The 17,226-nt window shown below is 48.8% G+C and overlaps 1 protein-coding gene across 1 annotated transcript in view; it reads right to left on the bottom strand.

The window, feature by feature from the left end:
* The window catches only part of LOC129710488 (leupaxin-like), a 49,482-nt gene extending 33,710 nt beyond the window's left edge, over positions 1-15,772 (bottom strand). The window contains exons 1-5 of the mRNA XM_055657444.1: positions 15,490-15,772; positions 7,101-7,300; positions 5,716-5,798; positions 3,689-3,788; positions 2,260-2,442 (exon numbers count right to left, since the gene is read on the bottom strand). Of these exons, the coding sequence (XP_055513419.1) occupies positions 2,260-2,442; positions 3,689-3,788; positions 5,716-5,798; positions 7,101-7,300; positions 15,490-15,502 (579 nt within the window). The 5' untranslated portion in view covers positions 15,503-15,772. The remainder of the gene's footprint in view (positions 1-2,259; positions 2,443-3,688; positions 3,789-5,715; positions 5,799-7,100; positions 7,301-15,489) is intronic.
* Between the last annotated feature and the right edge of the window lie 1,454 nt (positions 15,773-17,226).

Here is a 17,226-nt window from a genome sequence, read left to right as displayed (position 1 = left end):
CAGAGGGCGGTGGAGGCAGGTTCTCTGGATGCTTTCAAGAGTGAGTTAGATAGGGCTCTTAAAAATAGCGGAGTCAGGGGATATGGGGAGAAGGCAGGAACTGGTACGGATTGGGGATGATCAGCCATGATCACATTGAATGGCGCTGCTGGCTCGAAGGGCCAAATGGCCGACTCCTGCACCTATTGTCTATTGTCTATTGCCCTCATCCACTGCCTGCACACCAGGAAGAAATAACCCGCAGACCCGCACGCCTTTTGGATGTGGGATGAAACCGGAGCACCTTGAGGAACCCCACACGGTCACATGAAAATGAATGAATGAATTAATACGTTTATTGGCCAAGTATTCACATACAAGAAATTTGCCTTGGTGCTCCATCCTCAAGCGACAACATAACATACAGTGACAGTTACGAATGACACATAAAACAATAAACAGTGTTAATAAAAGCAGCTTTGGGCGAACATGTGAACCAAACAAAATACCAGAGCAAAAGGAGGCTACAGATCTTTGACTATTGAGTAGAGCTACTACTCGCGGAAAAAAAAGTTGTTTTCATGTCTGGCTGTGACAGCCTTGACAGTCCGGAGTCGCCTTCCAGAGTGATTCAAATAGTTTGTGGCTAGGGTGAGAGGGGTCAGAGATGATCTTACCCGCTCGCTTCCCGGCCCTCGTCAATGGAGGGAAGGTTGCAACCTTCTTAGCTGATGGAACAATGCGCTGCAGCCTCCGGGTGGCGTGCTTGGTGGAGAACGTGGAAAGTCCACACAGACAGCGACCGAGTTCAGGATCGATCACGGTCCCTGGAGCTGTGAGGCTCCACTGTGCTGCGTCAATTGGAATCAGACAGTGTAAATTAGTTCGAGTCATACAGCACAGAACCAGACTATTCGACAGGGTACCCGGACGTGGCGCCGACGCACGTGAAGCCGAAGCAAAGAAGTCGAAGTCAAAGAACCTAATGGAAACAAGGCTGAAACGCCAAAAAAACAAAAAAGTACGAAGGCGAAACGACAACTAACCGAAAGGATGGGACGCAGAAATGCAAAATAACTGACAGGGCGGGACGCCTAAAAGCCAACTAACCGAAAAGCTGCGTCGCTTTAAAGCAAACTCACCGAATGCCCGCAGTATCGACAGGCCACCTACCCGAAAGGCGGCGTCGCCTACAAGCCAACGAACCGACTGCCGCTCAACAGAAAAGTCCAATAACGGATATGACGTTGCCGGGGGCGGGACCTGTCAGCGATTGGTCAAGACCCCCGCGTGCATCACATCACTGTGGAGGGATGAACATTATCCCAAACCTCCGCTCTACCCGACCAACAGCCCGCGGAGGGTAGCCGTGCGAGAGTGGGGGCTGTCCCGAGGGATGCGCACCTTTCGCCGCTTACAACTTGGTGCTCGGGTTCAGATTGCCCAGTCACCCATGGCTTTTGTGGAAAAATGTCTACCCCTTCTCTCTCCTCTCTTCTCTCTCTCCCCCCTCTCTCTCCCTTCTCTCACTCCCTTCACTCTCTCCCCCCTTCTCTCTCTCCCTTCACTCTCTCCCCTCTTCTCTCTCTCCCCGTGTCTCTCGCCCCCCTCTCTCTCCATTCTCTCTCTCCTCCTCTCTCCCCCTTCTCTCTTTATCTCCCCCACTCTCTATCTCTCCCCCCTCACTTTCTTCTATCTCTCCCCTTCCCTCGTTCTCTCCTCCGTCTCTCTCCCTTCTCTCTCGTCCCCTTCTCACTCCCATCCACTCTCTCCCCCTCTCTCTCCCTTCTCTCTCTCTCCTTCCTCTCTCCATCCCCTCTCTCCCTTCTCTCTCCCCCCATTCTCTCTTTCTCCCCCCACTCTCTGTCTCCCCCCTCACTCTCTTCCCTCTCTCCCCTTCTCTCGTTCTCTCCCCGTCTCTCTCCCTTCTCTCTCGCCCCCTTATCTCTCCCCTCCACTCTCTGTGGATGAAGCTAATATATTATATAATATTATCAATTATTTTAATATAACATAATATATTGTATTAATGTATTAACAATATTTAAATACATTTGCACGTACATAGAAAGGAAATGATTCGATGGGATTTGGGTCAAACCACGGAAAACGGGACCAGGTTAGATGCAGTACCATGGACGAGTGGGGCCGATTGGCCGGTACTCAGTGCCCAGTAACACCGTGAGATGACAATCATTACGCGAATCGTGTCACGCGCGCAAAACCCCAGGACCAGAACCCATCGCACAATCACACGGAACCGAACAGTGCTGCACTCACCTTTCCTACGATGGGCTTCTTGCAGGAGCAGCAGATCCCCTTGGTTCCGGTGCTTACCCCAAGACGTTTGAGGTCCGTTTGTAGGGTACCAAGCATGGTGTCCAGCGAAGTCTCCGGCGACTGCGAGTTTGCTTCTGGGATGTGAATGGCGGAGGTCGGCGAAGGTTCATTGAGGCTGAGAACCTGATTTAAAGACGAAGAAGAGGCTTCTGATATGAATACATCGCCATATATACAGGTACTTATCTCGCATTGGTGAATAATGTAAGCCTTTGAGGGTGGCACAGTGGCGCAGCGGTGGAGTTGCTGCTTTACAGTCCCCGAGACACAGGTTCGACACTCACGACGGGTGCTGTCTGAATGAATGGATGAATGACCAAATGTATGAATACGTTTATTGGCCAAGTATGTACACATGCAAGTAATTTGCCTTGATGATCCGATCGCAAGTAACAACACGTCATACAGTAAATAATTAAGAAAAAAACTTAAAACATTAAGTCTAAAACATTATAATTTATGTGAATGAAATAAAATACCAGAGTAAAAGGGGGCTACAGACATTTGGCTATTGAGTAGAGCTACTGCTCGTGAAAAAAGCTGTTTTTATTCGTTCTCCCTGTGACCGCTTTTTTACAGGGGGAACGTAAAAAAATCCGTACAGGCAGCACCCGTGGTTAGGATCGAACCCCGGTAGCTGGCGCTGTAAGGCAGCCATTTTACCGCTGCGTCACTATGCCGCCCTTATCTGTCAATCCAAGCACTAAAAATACACAATGACGTGGCATCCACAACTATCTGTGGCAATGAATTCTGCAGAGGCCTTTATTCTTTCCCAGCAATTAAAATATCGTCTCCTCACCCAATCTGTTCGCTGAGTTTCAATGAGGTGCATCTTCTACCTCTAAAATTATGCAACGGGTCATATAACTGTGACATTTACAGACCGTTACAGGGAATGCACTATGTCACTTATTTTAATTTAGTTCAAGTTAAGTTTAGAGATGTAGAGTGGAAGCAGGTCCTTCGGCCCACTGAGTACATGCCGACTAACGATCAGTTATCCACACTAGTTCTACCCTGCACCCGGAGGACAATTTACAGAAGCCAATTAACCTACAAACCCGCTAGTATTTGAAATGTGGGAGGAATCCGGAGCTTTAGGATAAACCCTTGCGATCACAGGGATATCGTACAAACCTCGTACAGACAGCAAGCGAGGTTGGGATTGAACCCGGGTCTCTGGCCGTGTGAGACCACTGCGCCACTGCACCGCCCCTGTTTGAGCGGGACGTTGAACTACTCTGGATTTACGAGGCTTTTTGGAGCATATATAGACCCCCCCCCCCCCCCCCCCCCCACTCCCACCTGCCACCACCTCCCCCGCATTGTGGCGGATTTGCAGCGGCTCGCGGGCGCACAGACTTACGCCGGCCAGGTTCGCCATGATATCGTCCAACTCCCGAGCAGCCGAAGTCGGGCTCAGTAAAGTAGTTTCTTGGGTGTCCGGAGAACGCTCCACATGCGGTCTGAAATAAGGACCAAATGCTGTCAGATAAACAGGCAGATTGTATTAATAGTCCGCCTGCTGGAAAACCGGACGAGATGCATAACTTGATGAGTGGACCAAGGAGTTGCGGAACCAACGGTCCATGTGGAAAGGTGGTGGGGAGGGAAAGATGTGTACAGTGGTGACAAACTTTGAGGATGTCACGGAAATGTCGGAGAATTATGTGTTTGATGGGGGTGGGGGTGGGGTGGGGGGGGGGGGGGGGGGGGGGTGGGGGGGCTTGTGCGTGAAGTTGTGCAACAGGGATCTCATAGTCACAGGGTCATACAGTGTGGAAACAAGCCCTTCGGCCCAACTTGTCCTAACCGACCAACATCTCGCATCCGCACTAGTCCTTCCCGTTTACGTTTCGTCTGTGTTCCTGTAAACCCACCTTATCCATATACATGTCTCAATGTATCTTAACGATTGAACACAGAGGAGACACGTGTGAGGGCCTCATCTATGTGCTTATACGTCCTGCCTGTACTCCATCCAGGGACACTGACAGTTCTTCCAGCTGAGCCAAAGCCTCCTCAAATTTCGTCTATTTTATGCGGGTGTTCCCGATGTCAGCTTCTGCTTGGCGGCGAGACAGAATCTGGACCGGAGACTGTTTCGCTGCGCACTTACAATCGGTCAGCCGATGCCTACTGGCTCTCCCGCATGTTAACCATCTCAACTCCCTTGCCCATTCCCGTTGTGAACTTTCGGCCAATGCCCCCTCCATTGCTAGTGAGGCCATAGGCAAATTGCAGGACACTTGAATAGCTTACAGCCCAGCGGTATGAACATTGAATTCTCTATTTTTAAAAATTAACTTCACACTAATACCCTGCCCCCATCACTTCTTGCCCCCTTCCTCCACTCTGGTCGTGTTGACAGTTCCTCAGTTTTCTGCGTTGTTTCTCATGAGATCTTATCTTCTCTGGCCAACAATAGATCTAGCAGCGCACCGCCCTGCTGAGGTCAGTTGTTTCAGGCCCTGATTTGTCCCGGTCATTTCTTACATCCATCTCTTCACCAATAGCCCCTCACCCGCCACATTTACGTTGAAGAAGGGTCTCGCCCCGCTGCCGCAGCAGCAGAAGTCGGGCTCTGTAAAGTAGTTTCTTGACAAGAAACCTTTTATCCAGAGATGCTGCCTGACCCGTTGATTTACCCCAGCACCTTGTGTCTATATTAGGAAATAGGCTCTTTGGCCAATAATCCCACGTGCCGACCAAGATGCCCCATTTAAACTCGTCCCATTAACACGTGTTTGGCCCATATCCCTCCAACATTTTCTCATCCGTGCACCTGCCCAAATTTCCATTGATATAAAGTGACACGGACAAATGTTATAGATGTTTGGGGCAAGATTATTTTACACAGAAGGTGGTGGGGTCTGGAATGCGCTGCCAGCGGTGGTGTTAGAGACCCAGGTTCCATTTAAATCTTCCCCCACTCACCTGAAACCTATGCCCTCTAATTGTTTTATTCCTCTACCCTGGGTTAAAATTCTCATTGCATTCACCCAATCTATTCCTCTATTGATCTTATCCGCCTGAAAAGGATTACCTCTCTCCTTGTAACTATTATCGCCTAATCCAAACAGCATTCTTGCAAACCTCCTCTACACTCACCTTTCCCTGTAACTAATACCCCATAATACAGGCAACGTTCTGGTAATCTTGCTCTGCCCGAAACATCCATGCAGCTAATAACATCTAACCCCGGGGGCACTCTGGTAAATCTCATCTGCACACTCGCCAACATCTCCTTGTAGCTAATATCCCCTCATCTGTTAGGGCGACTGCAGCCTCTACAGAGCAACCGCATTCTTCCTATAGTGGGTGACCAGAACTACACGTAATACTCCAAGTGAGGCCGAACCAGATGTATTCGTGCTGGGTCTTGGAGCCCACCTTTCCACGCCATCACACGGTCTTCCTCCTTTGGAGGCCGCTCCCTCGCTGTCAGCGAAAAACGTGAAATAGACTGGGTCCAACTGCAAAGATAAATTAAATGGAACCAGTTTTAGTCCAGGTGCGGATAGCAGACTCAGCTATGATCTCAAACATTTACGTCGATGGAGCTGAAATTGGCATTTCTCACATTTACAGTCCACCAACTTTTGAAAACAATAAAAGCAGTTTTCAAATTTAGTCGCCGAGAAAGAGAGAAGAGGAGAGATAGACGGAGATACGCAGATGGGAAGCGAGAACAAGAGAAAGAGGCAGAGATAAAGAAGCAAAGAGAGAGAGGCAGAGAATGACGTAGGGAGACATGCAGATATGGAGAGGCAGAGAGGGAGACGGGGAGGTAGAGAGGGACAGGCAGAGAGAGAATGGCAGAGAGGGAGTGGCAGGGAGAGAGGCAGGGAGAGGGAAAGAGAAAGAGAGAGATGCAGAGAGAGAGAAAGTGAAAGAAAAGGAGAGAGACACGAGAGTGATGAGAACATGGGAGACACGGAGACGCAGTGAGAGAAAGTAAAGACTCGAACGGAGAAAAGTGTGGTGGAGTAAATGCGTCACTCAACATCAAAGATGTCGAATTGCTTCAGTTCTTCGCGTAATGCCACCAACAACCTGTCGGGGTGCCTTAAAGGGCCTGTCCCAGGAGCATGCGACTGCATGCGGCAAGCGCGACCAAACCGGAAGCGGGGGCCGCGCAGAGGTCGAGTGATCCCGTACGAGTTGACGGGATGTTCGAGCGAAGGCGTACGCCGTCAAGTCGCTGCTTACGGCGTCGAGACGTTGCGCACGCCCGTCGAAGCGGTGCTTATGACCTCAATGCGGCTGTGGGCCGGCAGGCCGTTGCCGCACAACTCCATATGGATCCGGCGGCCGACGTGGGACCGGCCCCTGCGAGACTGCTTCGAGAGAAGAGAGAGAGAGAGGGACCGAGACAGAGAGACAGAGAGAGAGAGAGAGAGAGAGAGAGAGCGAGAGAGAGAGAGAGAGAGAGAGAGAGAGTGAGGACAGAGAGAGAGAGAGAGAGAAAGAGAGAGAGGGAGAGTGCAGGAGAGATAGAGGGAGAGAGAGACAGAGAAAGATAGAGAGAGTGGGAGACAGAGAGCGTGATAGAGAGAGAGAGAGAGAGAGAGGCGAGAGAGAGAGAGAGAGAGAGAGTGAGAGAGAGATAAGGTCAGTCATGTCATGATGTTATACAATATCACTCAGGATGATACCCAGGGACCCTACCCGACCCACTGCGTTACTTCGTCACTTTGTACTTATCCATATACCCCAAAGATACTGCCTGCCCCGCAGAGTTACTCAGGCATTGTGTGTCTCTTTTTGATTCTCACTTGAGTTGGAGCAGACGACTTCACTTGCTGGCCACCAGAGGTCGTCGGTTTTGGCTGCTCTGAATTCACTCGTGAAGTGCCATCGGTGGCCAATGTAGTCAGAAAGTCAATCCCAGCCAGAAAAGACGGGTCGTCGCCAGCCCCAGCGGCGGCCCCAGCGGCGGCAACCGGCGGTCGCTCAAGTTCCGCCAGCAACATATCTACAAAGATAAGGTGGACATGAGAGGCAACATTTAATGAAACCATTCACTAAAACGGGTGTAGGGTCCGACCCAAAATATTGACATATTCTCCAGAGATGTAGAACTTAGAAGTTTATAGGTTCACAAGTAATAGGAGCAGAATTAGGCCATTGAGTGTACTCCGCCATTCATGGCTGATCTTACAACCCGATTCCCCTGCCTTCTCGCCAAAACCTTTCACATCCACCAATCAAGAACCTGCCAATCCCCCCATTAAAAATACCAACTGACAATACAATACAACAATACAATACAATTTATTTGTCACTTGAACCTCATAGAGGCTCAAGTGAAATGTTGTTTCTGCAGTCATACATACGAGAAAAAAAATGACCCAAGACACAACACAATTTACACAGACATCCATCACAGCGCATCTCCACCTCGCTGTGATGGAAGGCAAAAAAAACGTATCTCTCCCCTGCACTTCCCTCTCCCCCCGATGTCAGAGTCAAAGTCAGAGCCCCCGGCGGGCGACGGCAATTGTCCCGCGGCCATTAAAGCAGCGCCGGGTGATGCAAGGCCGCGCTCCGGACGACTTGGCCTCCACAGTCGTCTGTTGCAATTCACCACAGATTCACGACCCTCTGGCTAAACATGTTTCCCATCATTTCCTTTCTAAAGGCACTCTGAGACTGTGCCTTCTGGTCCTATTCTATCCCACGCGTGGGAACATCTTCTTCACATCCAGAACTTCCATTACTTTGTAAAGTTCAATTACCTCTCATCCTTCTAAACATTAACTAAACATCATTCTAAAGATTAAATTGTAAGGGTAAAAATACTTCAATGAGACTTATCAATAAGCCCCCAAACAATAGCCTGGATATTTAAAGTTGAAATTGGAATGTCGTAAAGGTAATGCGATGGTTGTTATGGGAGATTTCAACATGCAGGTAAACTGGGGATATCGAAGGGTCAATCGGAGATGTGAGTATTACAGTTGAACAAAGAGGACTATGGAGCCATGATGGAAGAGCTGGCCAAAGTTTACAGCAAAGGGGCCCTAGCAGGGATGACAGTAGAGGATCCAGGGTGGCGGAGGAACAGAAGGAAATTCACGTTAGGTCACACATAGGAGATTAGTGGGAAAAATTAGAGCACATGGTATTGGGGGTAGGTGCTGACATGGATAGAAACCTGGTTGGAAGACACGAAACAAAGGGTAGGGATTAACGAGTCCCTTTCAGAATGGCAGGCAGTGACTAGTGGGTACCGCAAGGCGCGGGGCTGGGACTACAGTTATTTAAAATATTTATTAAAAATTTGGACGAAGGGATTAAAAGTAACATTAGCAAATTTGCAGATGACACAAAGCTGGCTGGCTGAGTGAACTGTGAGAAGGATGCTATGAGGATGCAGGGTCATGGACAGTTTGGGTGAGTGGGCAGATGCAGTTTAATGGGGATAAGTTTGAGGTTATCCACTTTGGTGGCAAAAACAGGAAGGTAGATTATTATTCAAATGGATCAAGTTGGGAAAAGGGGAAGTACAACGGGATCTGGGGTGGGGGGTCCTTATTCATCAGTCAATGAGAGTAAGCATGCAGGTACAGCAGGCAGTGAAGAAAGGAAATGGCATGCTGACCTTCATAACAAGAAGCGTTGAGTATAAGAGCACAAAGGTCCTTCTTCAGTTGTACAGGGCCTTAGTGAGACCACACCTGGAGTATTGTGTGCAGTTTTGGTCTCCCAATTTGAGGAAGGACATTCTTTTAATTGAGGTCAAAGGTCAAAGGTCAAAAGCTTTATTTGCCATTTGTGCTTACGCACATAGGAACTCTTGTGCGGTTGTTCGGAGAGTCAAGTCAAGTCAAAAAGACACACAGAAGATACATAATCTATAAAAGCATGTACTTCTCTAGAACTAAAAAAGAAAGAAAATGCCTAAAGGCAGTATATGTGTTTGTGTGTTGAGCGTGTGTGTTTGCACTGAACTTTGCTTGTTGCTCACCATGATGTTTACAGAGTATTATTTTTACATATTTGTTGTCCTGCTGCAAGTAAGGACTTGATTGTTCCGTTTGAGGACATCTGACAATAACACACTCTTTATTTTCTTCACGACAGTGGACTGTGTAAAATAAACTTGCTGGTCACATCTCCATTGAACTTATCCCATCTCATCTTGATGTTATGGCCTCTAATGTGTACTTTTTTTTTCATTCTGGGTAAATGGTTCTGTCTGCCTACCCTATGTGGGTAAATACATGTATATACTTCTGTCAGGTTTCCTCGCAACCTCCTGCGTTCCAGGTGTTCTTTGGACCGCTGCTTTGCTAGACATCTTTATGTTATGTGCAAGATGCCATTATCTGTATTTCTTTGTGTCTCCACCAAAAAATGTCAGACTGTTGAATCGCCGATATGTCACTGAGTCGAGGTTGTTATTTTAAGAACAGTTGGCATTACAAAATATGATGACAAACGATCACCGTTCACATGAGAGCTATATTATCCCGATTTGCAATCCTCTTCTTGCACAAAACTGGGAAGGGGGAAGAACAAGTAATCACGAGCTCAACCAGGATCTCAGCGGATCAGGCTGCAAGTATGGAGGGAAATGGAGGTGGAATTTCGAGTCTAGACACTTCTTCAGACATTGGAGTACGCGCGAGAAAGCAGGAAAACAGAGATGGTTAGTGAGAGGTGAAAACAGAAGAAGGGGGTGGGCGGCGGGGGGCGTGGGGTGGCGTTGGGAGTTGAGGTTGCAGCTAGCAGATGTAAAACGGCTAGAGGGGAAAATTAACTTTTATTGTTCCGGGCATTGAGCATAAGAGCAAATAATTCATTGTGCAGCTTTATAGGGTTTAGGTAGGCCGTCTTAAGAATACAGTGCGCAGTTGTGTTCGCCTCGTAACAAGATGGACGTGGAAGCGTTGGAAATTGTGCAAATAAGGTTTACCAGAATTCTGTCTGCATTATATGCAGGTTGAACAGACTTGCATTGCTGAACGCTGAAATCTGCGAGAAGACCTCATAAAAGTACATAAAACTATGACACGCAAACATAACGTAGTAATTCAAAACATTATTCACAGTCATAGAGGAAACATGTCCTTTGGCCACAATTATCCTCGCCGAATAACATGGCTCTGGTACACTAGTCCCACGCAAGCTGAATCTTTCCCTGTGACTTAGGACCTCGAGATCTGGGAACATGCTGGTAAATCTATTGTACACCCTTTCCATCATAACAAACATTTTTTTCTAATAAAGAGACTAAAACGATTGGAATGTGGTCTCACCAATGTCACATATAACTAGCATTGCCTCGCAATTTCTATATGCATTACTGTGACTAGTGAAGGCCAATATGGCGAAAGCCTTATTGACCACCTTATCTACTTGTGACGCCACTTTCAAAGATCCCAGATACCTATGCTCTAAAACACTCCCAAGATTCTTGCCACTCTCTGAGTAGGTGCTAACCGGGTTCAGTAACCATTCTTCAGCCCACCTGTCCAGTCGATCGCGATCATGTTGCAATGTTTTGATAACCTTCTGCGCTACTGCAACACCTGAGTGTCATGTGCAAACTTACATATCATGCCTTGCACGTTCTCATGCAAATCATTTATATAGATAACCAACAGCAATGGGCCCAACACAGTTCCCTGAGGGTAACCACTAGTCATAAGCCGCCAGTCCGAAAACCAACCAACATTCTCATGAAAGGATTTTTTAACCAGTCGATTAGCTCTCCTTGGACCTCATGCGATCTAAACTTTCTGAACAGATCCCATGCTGAACGTTGCCAAATGTCTTGCTGAAATCCATAAAGACCGAGTTTTCACCTCTGCAGTTCCTTTTCCCAGGGCGAAAATGTCAACGATTTGAAGCATGGCTTGGACCCGAAAGAGGCATAGTATAAAGAATATGTGTGTGGCGATTATTTTACTCAGAGTGGTTGGTGGCGGATTAGGAACGTTGGATAGGCCGATATACTGCATGATTCATGGTTGTTATGCTAAGAATATAAAACGATGCGAAATCCGATAACCATACAGAAGTAGGACATTTGGAAAGTTCAGAAAACGTGCGATCTCCAAGGAAACGACGCCACTTTCGCGTTTCATTTCCCCAAATTTCTAGAAATCTCCCCAAATTTACTTCTCAAATCTCCTACACGCACGTACACGAAACTCGAACTAACAAAGGTCTGGCTGCCCTATCAATTAAGCCACAGGGCGCTGCAGGTTTTGCTTTTCAGAGATATAAAATGCTGGAGTAACTCAGCGGGTGAGGAAATATCTCTGGAGCACATGGATATGTACACATGGATATCGGCACGTCATCCGAGGGCGTACACACCCTTGAGGATAAATGGGGCTACTGTGGATAGGGTGAGCTGTTTTAAATATCTGGGAGTCCACTTCGCTGAGGATATGACATGGACATCACACGCCGCAGCACTCGTGAGTAAGGCAAGGCAGCGCCTTAACCACCTCAGGCAATTGAGGAAATTCAGAGTGTCTCCGAGGATCCTCCAGTGCTTCTACTCAGCGGCTGTGGAAAGCATCTTGTCCGGAAATATTACCATCTGGTTTCGGACATGCTCTGCCAAGGACAAGAAGGCTCTGCAGAGAGTAGTGCGTTCGGCCGAACGCACTATGGGAACTTCACTCACCCCCCTGCAGGAATTATACATCAGGAGGTGCAACTCCAGGGCCAATAAAAGCATGGGGGACCCCTTCCACCCATGCAACGGACTGTTCCAGCTGCTACGGTCAGGCAAACGTCTCCGTTGCCATGCTGTGAGAACGGAGAGGTTTCTTCCCAGAGGCCATTCGGACTGTAAACTCCTATCTCACCAGGGACTAACTTTACTGAACGTTTTCCTTCCAATATTTAATATGTAAAAGAATATGTGTGTGTTATGATTGTGTTTATAGTTTGTATGGTTGTTTGTTTGTTTGTCTTTTTGCACAAAGTCTGCGAGCATTGCCACTTTCTTTTCACGGCACATCTCGTATGTGTATGTGACGAATAAACTTGACTTGACTTGACTTGACAAGTGCGGGAGGAACTCGGCGGGACGTGTAGCATTTCTGGAGAATATGGATAGGTACAAAATATTGGAGTAACTCAGCGGGTCAGGCAGGATCATCAGAGAACATGGATAGGAACAAGTGCTGGAGCAACTCAGCGGGTCATGTGGCATATCTCGTGAACGTGGACTGCGACGTTTCGGGTGTGCACCCCTCTTCAGACTGAATCCAGTCATAGAAAAATCCGGATGGGTGGTAAGAGCAGGACAAAGGCTAGCAAGTGATAGTGCACACGCGTTCTCCAGAAATGCTGCCTGACCCGCTGAATCATTCCACACGTTGTGTTATTTTGTGTAACCAGTACCTGCAGTCTCTTATTTCTGCAAGACACAATTATTCACAATTCTCCTTTTGCCCGTGCGTAGTTGTGTCATGATCGGATTGGCTCGATAGAGATTCGCCCACTAACAAAGAAACATGGTGGGACGTGATTCAGTGGCACTTTGGTGGGTTGAGTCCCTTGGTCAAATGCTATTAATAGATATGTCACATGCCCATGCCGACCTCTCCTACCAATCTAATCCAAGTTCCCAGCGTAGCCTGCTCTGCGCTTCAAAGGTGCCCCCCCCCCCCCCCCCCCTGTGCCCAATACAAGTGAAGTGCAGGTAAGGTACAACAGCGCGCCTTCCTTCACTTTCACGCGGTCCGTTTGACGAGGTTGTTGTTGCTACTCACGTAGCCCTGCGGACAACACTTTCCTCACGCCACCGCCTTCGAGAGGACGCGCAAGGTCACCGTGGGGCTTACTTCACTGTTTTCGTCTTTTTTTTTGTCTAATGTTAGTTTGGGTGTCTCTCTGTGTGTCTTGTGTAGGGGTGGTAGGAAGAGGAACAGGGGAACCGCTTTTGGTCGCCTCCTCGACCATTGCGCCTCCCTCGCGGCCTAACACCATGGATTGAAGCGGCCTTTCCCGGAGTCGGGCACCGAGCATCAGCAGCAGACGCAGCGTGGACTTTCCATCGCGAGCGGGCGAACCACTGCCGGGGGTCGCCAGAGAGGAGTGCTCCGGTCGCTGGCCTGGTGCGGTGAATCTGTGGAATTCATTGCCACCGGCGGCTGTGGAGGCCGTCATTGGGTGATGTTAATACGGAGACTGACATGTTTGACTAGTAAGAGTATCAAAGATTATTGGGAGACGGGGTGTGGGGTTGAAAGGGAATGATAGAACAGCCACGAATAAATGGACACGATGGGCCGAATAGCCCATTTCTGCTCCGTTGACATATGGACATTCGAGCTATAACAACATTTGAAATACATTTGGACAGGTGCATTGATAGGAATTTGCCCAAACGCAGGCATGTGGTATTAGTGTAGGTGGCACCTTGGTCGGCAGTGACGAGATGGCACGTACGGTCTGGTTGTACGTATGATGTGAAGGCCGGATGACACTCCGTTGATGCATTCTCTCTGTGACCAGACCAGTGAAACTTCGGTCTCTAGGTTACACACCGCAGCGAGAGGAACAACATCCGTTCCTGCAGCTCGCTGCTAAATTAAAACCACAAAGACGAAATCCGGTGATACGAGAAACTGCACATTCCCCTTTGCAAGCGCGCACACACACACACACACACAAAAAAAAAACACACACACACACACACACACACACACACACATACGTGCACACACACACACATACGTGCACACACACACACACATACGTGCACACACACACACACATACGTGCACGCGCACGCACGCACACACACACACACACACACACACGCACACACACCCACACACACACACACACACATACACACGCACACACACACGCACACACACACACAGACACACACAGACACACAGACGCACACACACACACACACACACGTGCACACACACACACATACGTGCACGCACACACACAAAACACGCACACGCACACACACACACACACACACACACACACACACACACACACACACACACACACACACACACACACACACGCACACACACCAAACACATACACACATACATACACGCACACTCACACACACACACACACATACACACACAAACACACACACACACACACATTCACACACACACACACAAACACATACACACAAACATACACGCACACTCACACACGCACACACAACTAACGTCAGTTGCTTCTTGACAGGTTGAATTACACCAGACCTTTTTAACTATCAATGTTCTCCAGAGATGCTGCCTAACCCATTGAGTTACTCGATCACTTTGTTCCTATTCATGTTTTCCCAGAGATGCTGCTTGACCCGCTGAGTTACCACAGCACTTGATGCCTTGCTTTTATTTAGCACTGCCCCCTGAGATATACTTGGACACTCGGTTCAACACTCCGTTACCCCTAAAGCCGCAGACAGCTTCGGAGTATTCATACGTGAGCATGGGATACTTTTCAAGGCAACAAACTTCGCCTCCCGCTGGCCTTCGCCTTCCATCCTTATCACCCAGCAAGCTTTCGTCCGTGCCTCACATCGAAAGGTGTCCTCCGCACCCCGCCCCACATCACATCCCATAATGAACACTGCCCGAAGCATCACTGCCGCAGAAGCCCCTCCACCCTTTTCGTCCTCCCGTCCCATTCTCACCGTCCCCGGTCACCATTCCGTCTCCCTTCCTTCCGGCCCCATCTCCCCGTTCCTCGTGCGTTCCACAATGCTCGCCTCCCTCCATCACCCCGTCCGGCTTCCCGATACCCCTATTCCCTTCCTGCGTCCGCGTCTTCCCTGCCCCCTGTCTATCTGCGCCACCCCCCCCCCCCCCCCCCCCCCGTCTCCTCGTTCCCCCCACGTCCCCAACCCCGACCACTTCATTCCCGTCTTGCCTTCGTGCATCGTCCCCCTCTCACGTTCCCTGTCTCCCATCCCACGTCCCCCATCTCCCCTTCCCTCCACCCATCGTCTTCCTTCTTTCCCTCTCCCCGTTTCTCGCCGCGTAATTCGATTGACGGACACCTACCACCCTTCTTCCCAATAACTCCCTCCCTCGCCCAACTCCAAACCTCCATCCATCAGTCACATACGCCCACCACGCCCCTCACTGCCTCCATCCCCCAACGCCGACCGCTCTATCCCCAGCCCTGCCAGTCTCATGAACTCACCCAGCTCGTCCATATTCAGAGCGTCCCGTTCAGTCGCTCCCGAAGCAGCTCAGTCACCGGAACCCGGACGGATCGCCGCTCCTCCTTCACCACTCGACATTGGACGCCTACCCAGCCTACTTGAGGCGCGCATGCGTCTCGACTGACTGTGACACGTCCGACCCAGGAAATGTTTATAGGGGATGTCCGCGGACAGGTTTTATTGATCACAGGCGGTGGTGGGTGTCTGGAAAACGCTTTCGGGGAAGTAGAGGCCAAAAGGATAGTGGCGTTTTGGTTTAGTTTAGGTTACGTTTAGTGTAGGTTTCGGTTTATTTGAGTTTAGATTTAGGTTTAGATGTAGGATCAGTTTAGTTTAGGTTTAAGATACGTTTAGTTCATCTTTAGTTTATTTTTGATTGATTTACGTTTAGTGTAGGTTGAGTTTAATTTAGTTTACGGTTTAGATTTAATTTAAATTCGGCTACATGTACCATGTAACATTGAAAACCGTTTTTTTGTTGCGTTTTATCCAGTCAGAGAAAATACTGAATATTAATACAATCATTACATGATTACATAATCATTGTCTAGTTCACCTTACTCCAACCTACAGGCAGAAACTAGAAGCTGCTAAGCCTGTGGTCAGAACAATGAAAAGGTGGACAAGCGAGGGCATTGAGAACGTACAATCCTGCTTTGACTACACGGATTGGAATGTGTTCAGGGAAGCACCACAAGCCTCGATGAGTATACGGACACTGTATCATCATAAGTCAGCGTTTGTGAAGACAGTTGCATTCCAACTAGAACCCGGACCTGGTTCATTAACGACAAGCCCTGGTTCACTGCAGAATTCAGGCAGCTCCGACAGTGTAAAGAGGAAAGCCATAGGAGCGGAGATGCAGACCTCTACAGGCAGGCAAGGTACAAACTGAGAAGAGGAATCAGAGTTGCCATAGTACTCTGAAAAGTTGAGGAGCAAGTGATTCTTTTTTCAGTTTGGAAGGGTTTGCAAGACATCACCAGCTACAAGTGGAAAGCCCCCCGCTCTTTGGACAATCGTCAGGTGACCAACGACCTGAATGGGTTCTACTGTACGTTTGACAAGCAGAAACGTAACCGTGCTGCACCCTTTCTCCACAACCATACCCCAGTCTGCAAAGGCTGGACCCTTCTACAACCACTCCTCCCCAATCACCTCTTCACAACTAGTTAAAGCAAAAGACCCCAGTCTGAAAAGACTGGACCCTTTCCCACCCACACCTCTCCAATTACCACTTAACACCCGATTACAGCCTGACTGCAAACGGCTGTGGCCTTGACCACTACCCAGCACCTCCGTGCTACCCAGCATCATGTTGGCCACCTCCATCACCAACAATAGAAATTGCGGAGGTGGAGAGGCTATCCAGAAGAAAGAAAAGCCGGAAATGGCCAGGGCCGGACAATGTTTCCTCTACTCTCATGCTCTGTGTCGAACTACTGGCATCGGTCTACACTGAAAATTTTAACTGGTCCCTGCAAACCTGTAGTGTCCCTGCTAGCTTCAAAGTCTCCACTATTGTTCCTATACCCAAAAAGGCAAGGAGTACTAGTCTTAACGACTACAGGCCTGTCGCACTGACCTGTGTAGTCATGAAAACCTTTGAAAGGCTTGTGCTGGCCAAGCTGCAAAATAACACACACCCCCTGCTGGACCCTTTGCAGTTTGTCGACAGGGCCAATAGATTTGTGGATGACGCAGTCAACCTCGGC

This window comes from Leucoraja erinacea, chromosome 28 (genome assembly GCF_028641065.1).
Source record: "Leucoraja erinacea ecotype New England chromosome 28, Leri_hhj_1, whole genome shotgun sequence".
Lineage (NCBI taxonomy): Eukaryota > Metazoa > Chordata > Chondrichthyes > Rajiformes > Rajidae > Leucoraja > Leucoraja erinaceus.
Note: the sequence above shows the minus strand (reverse complement) of the source record. Positions and strands in the feature narration are given on the sequence as shown.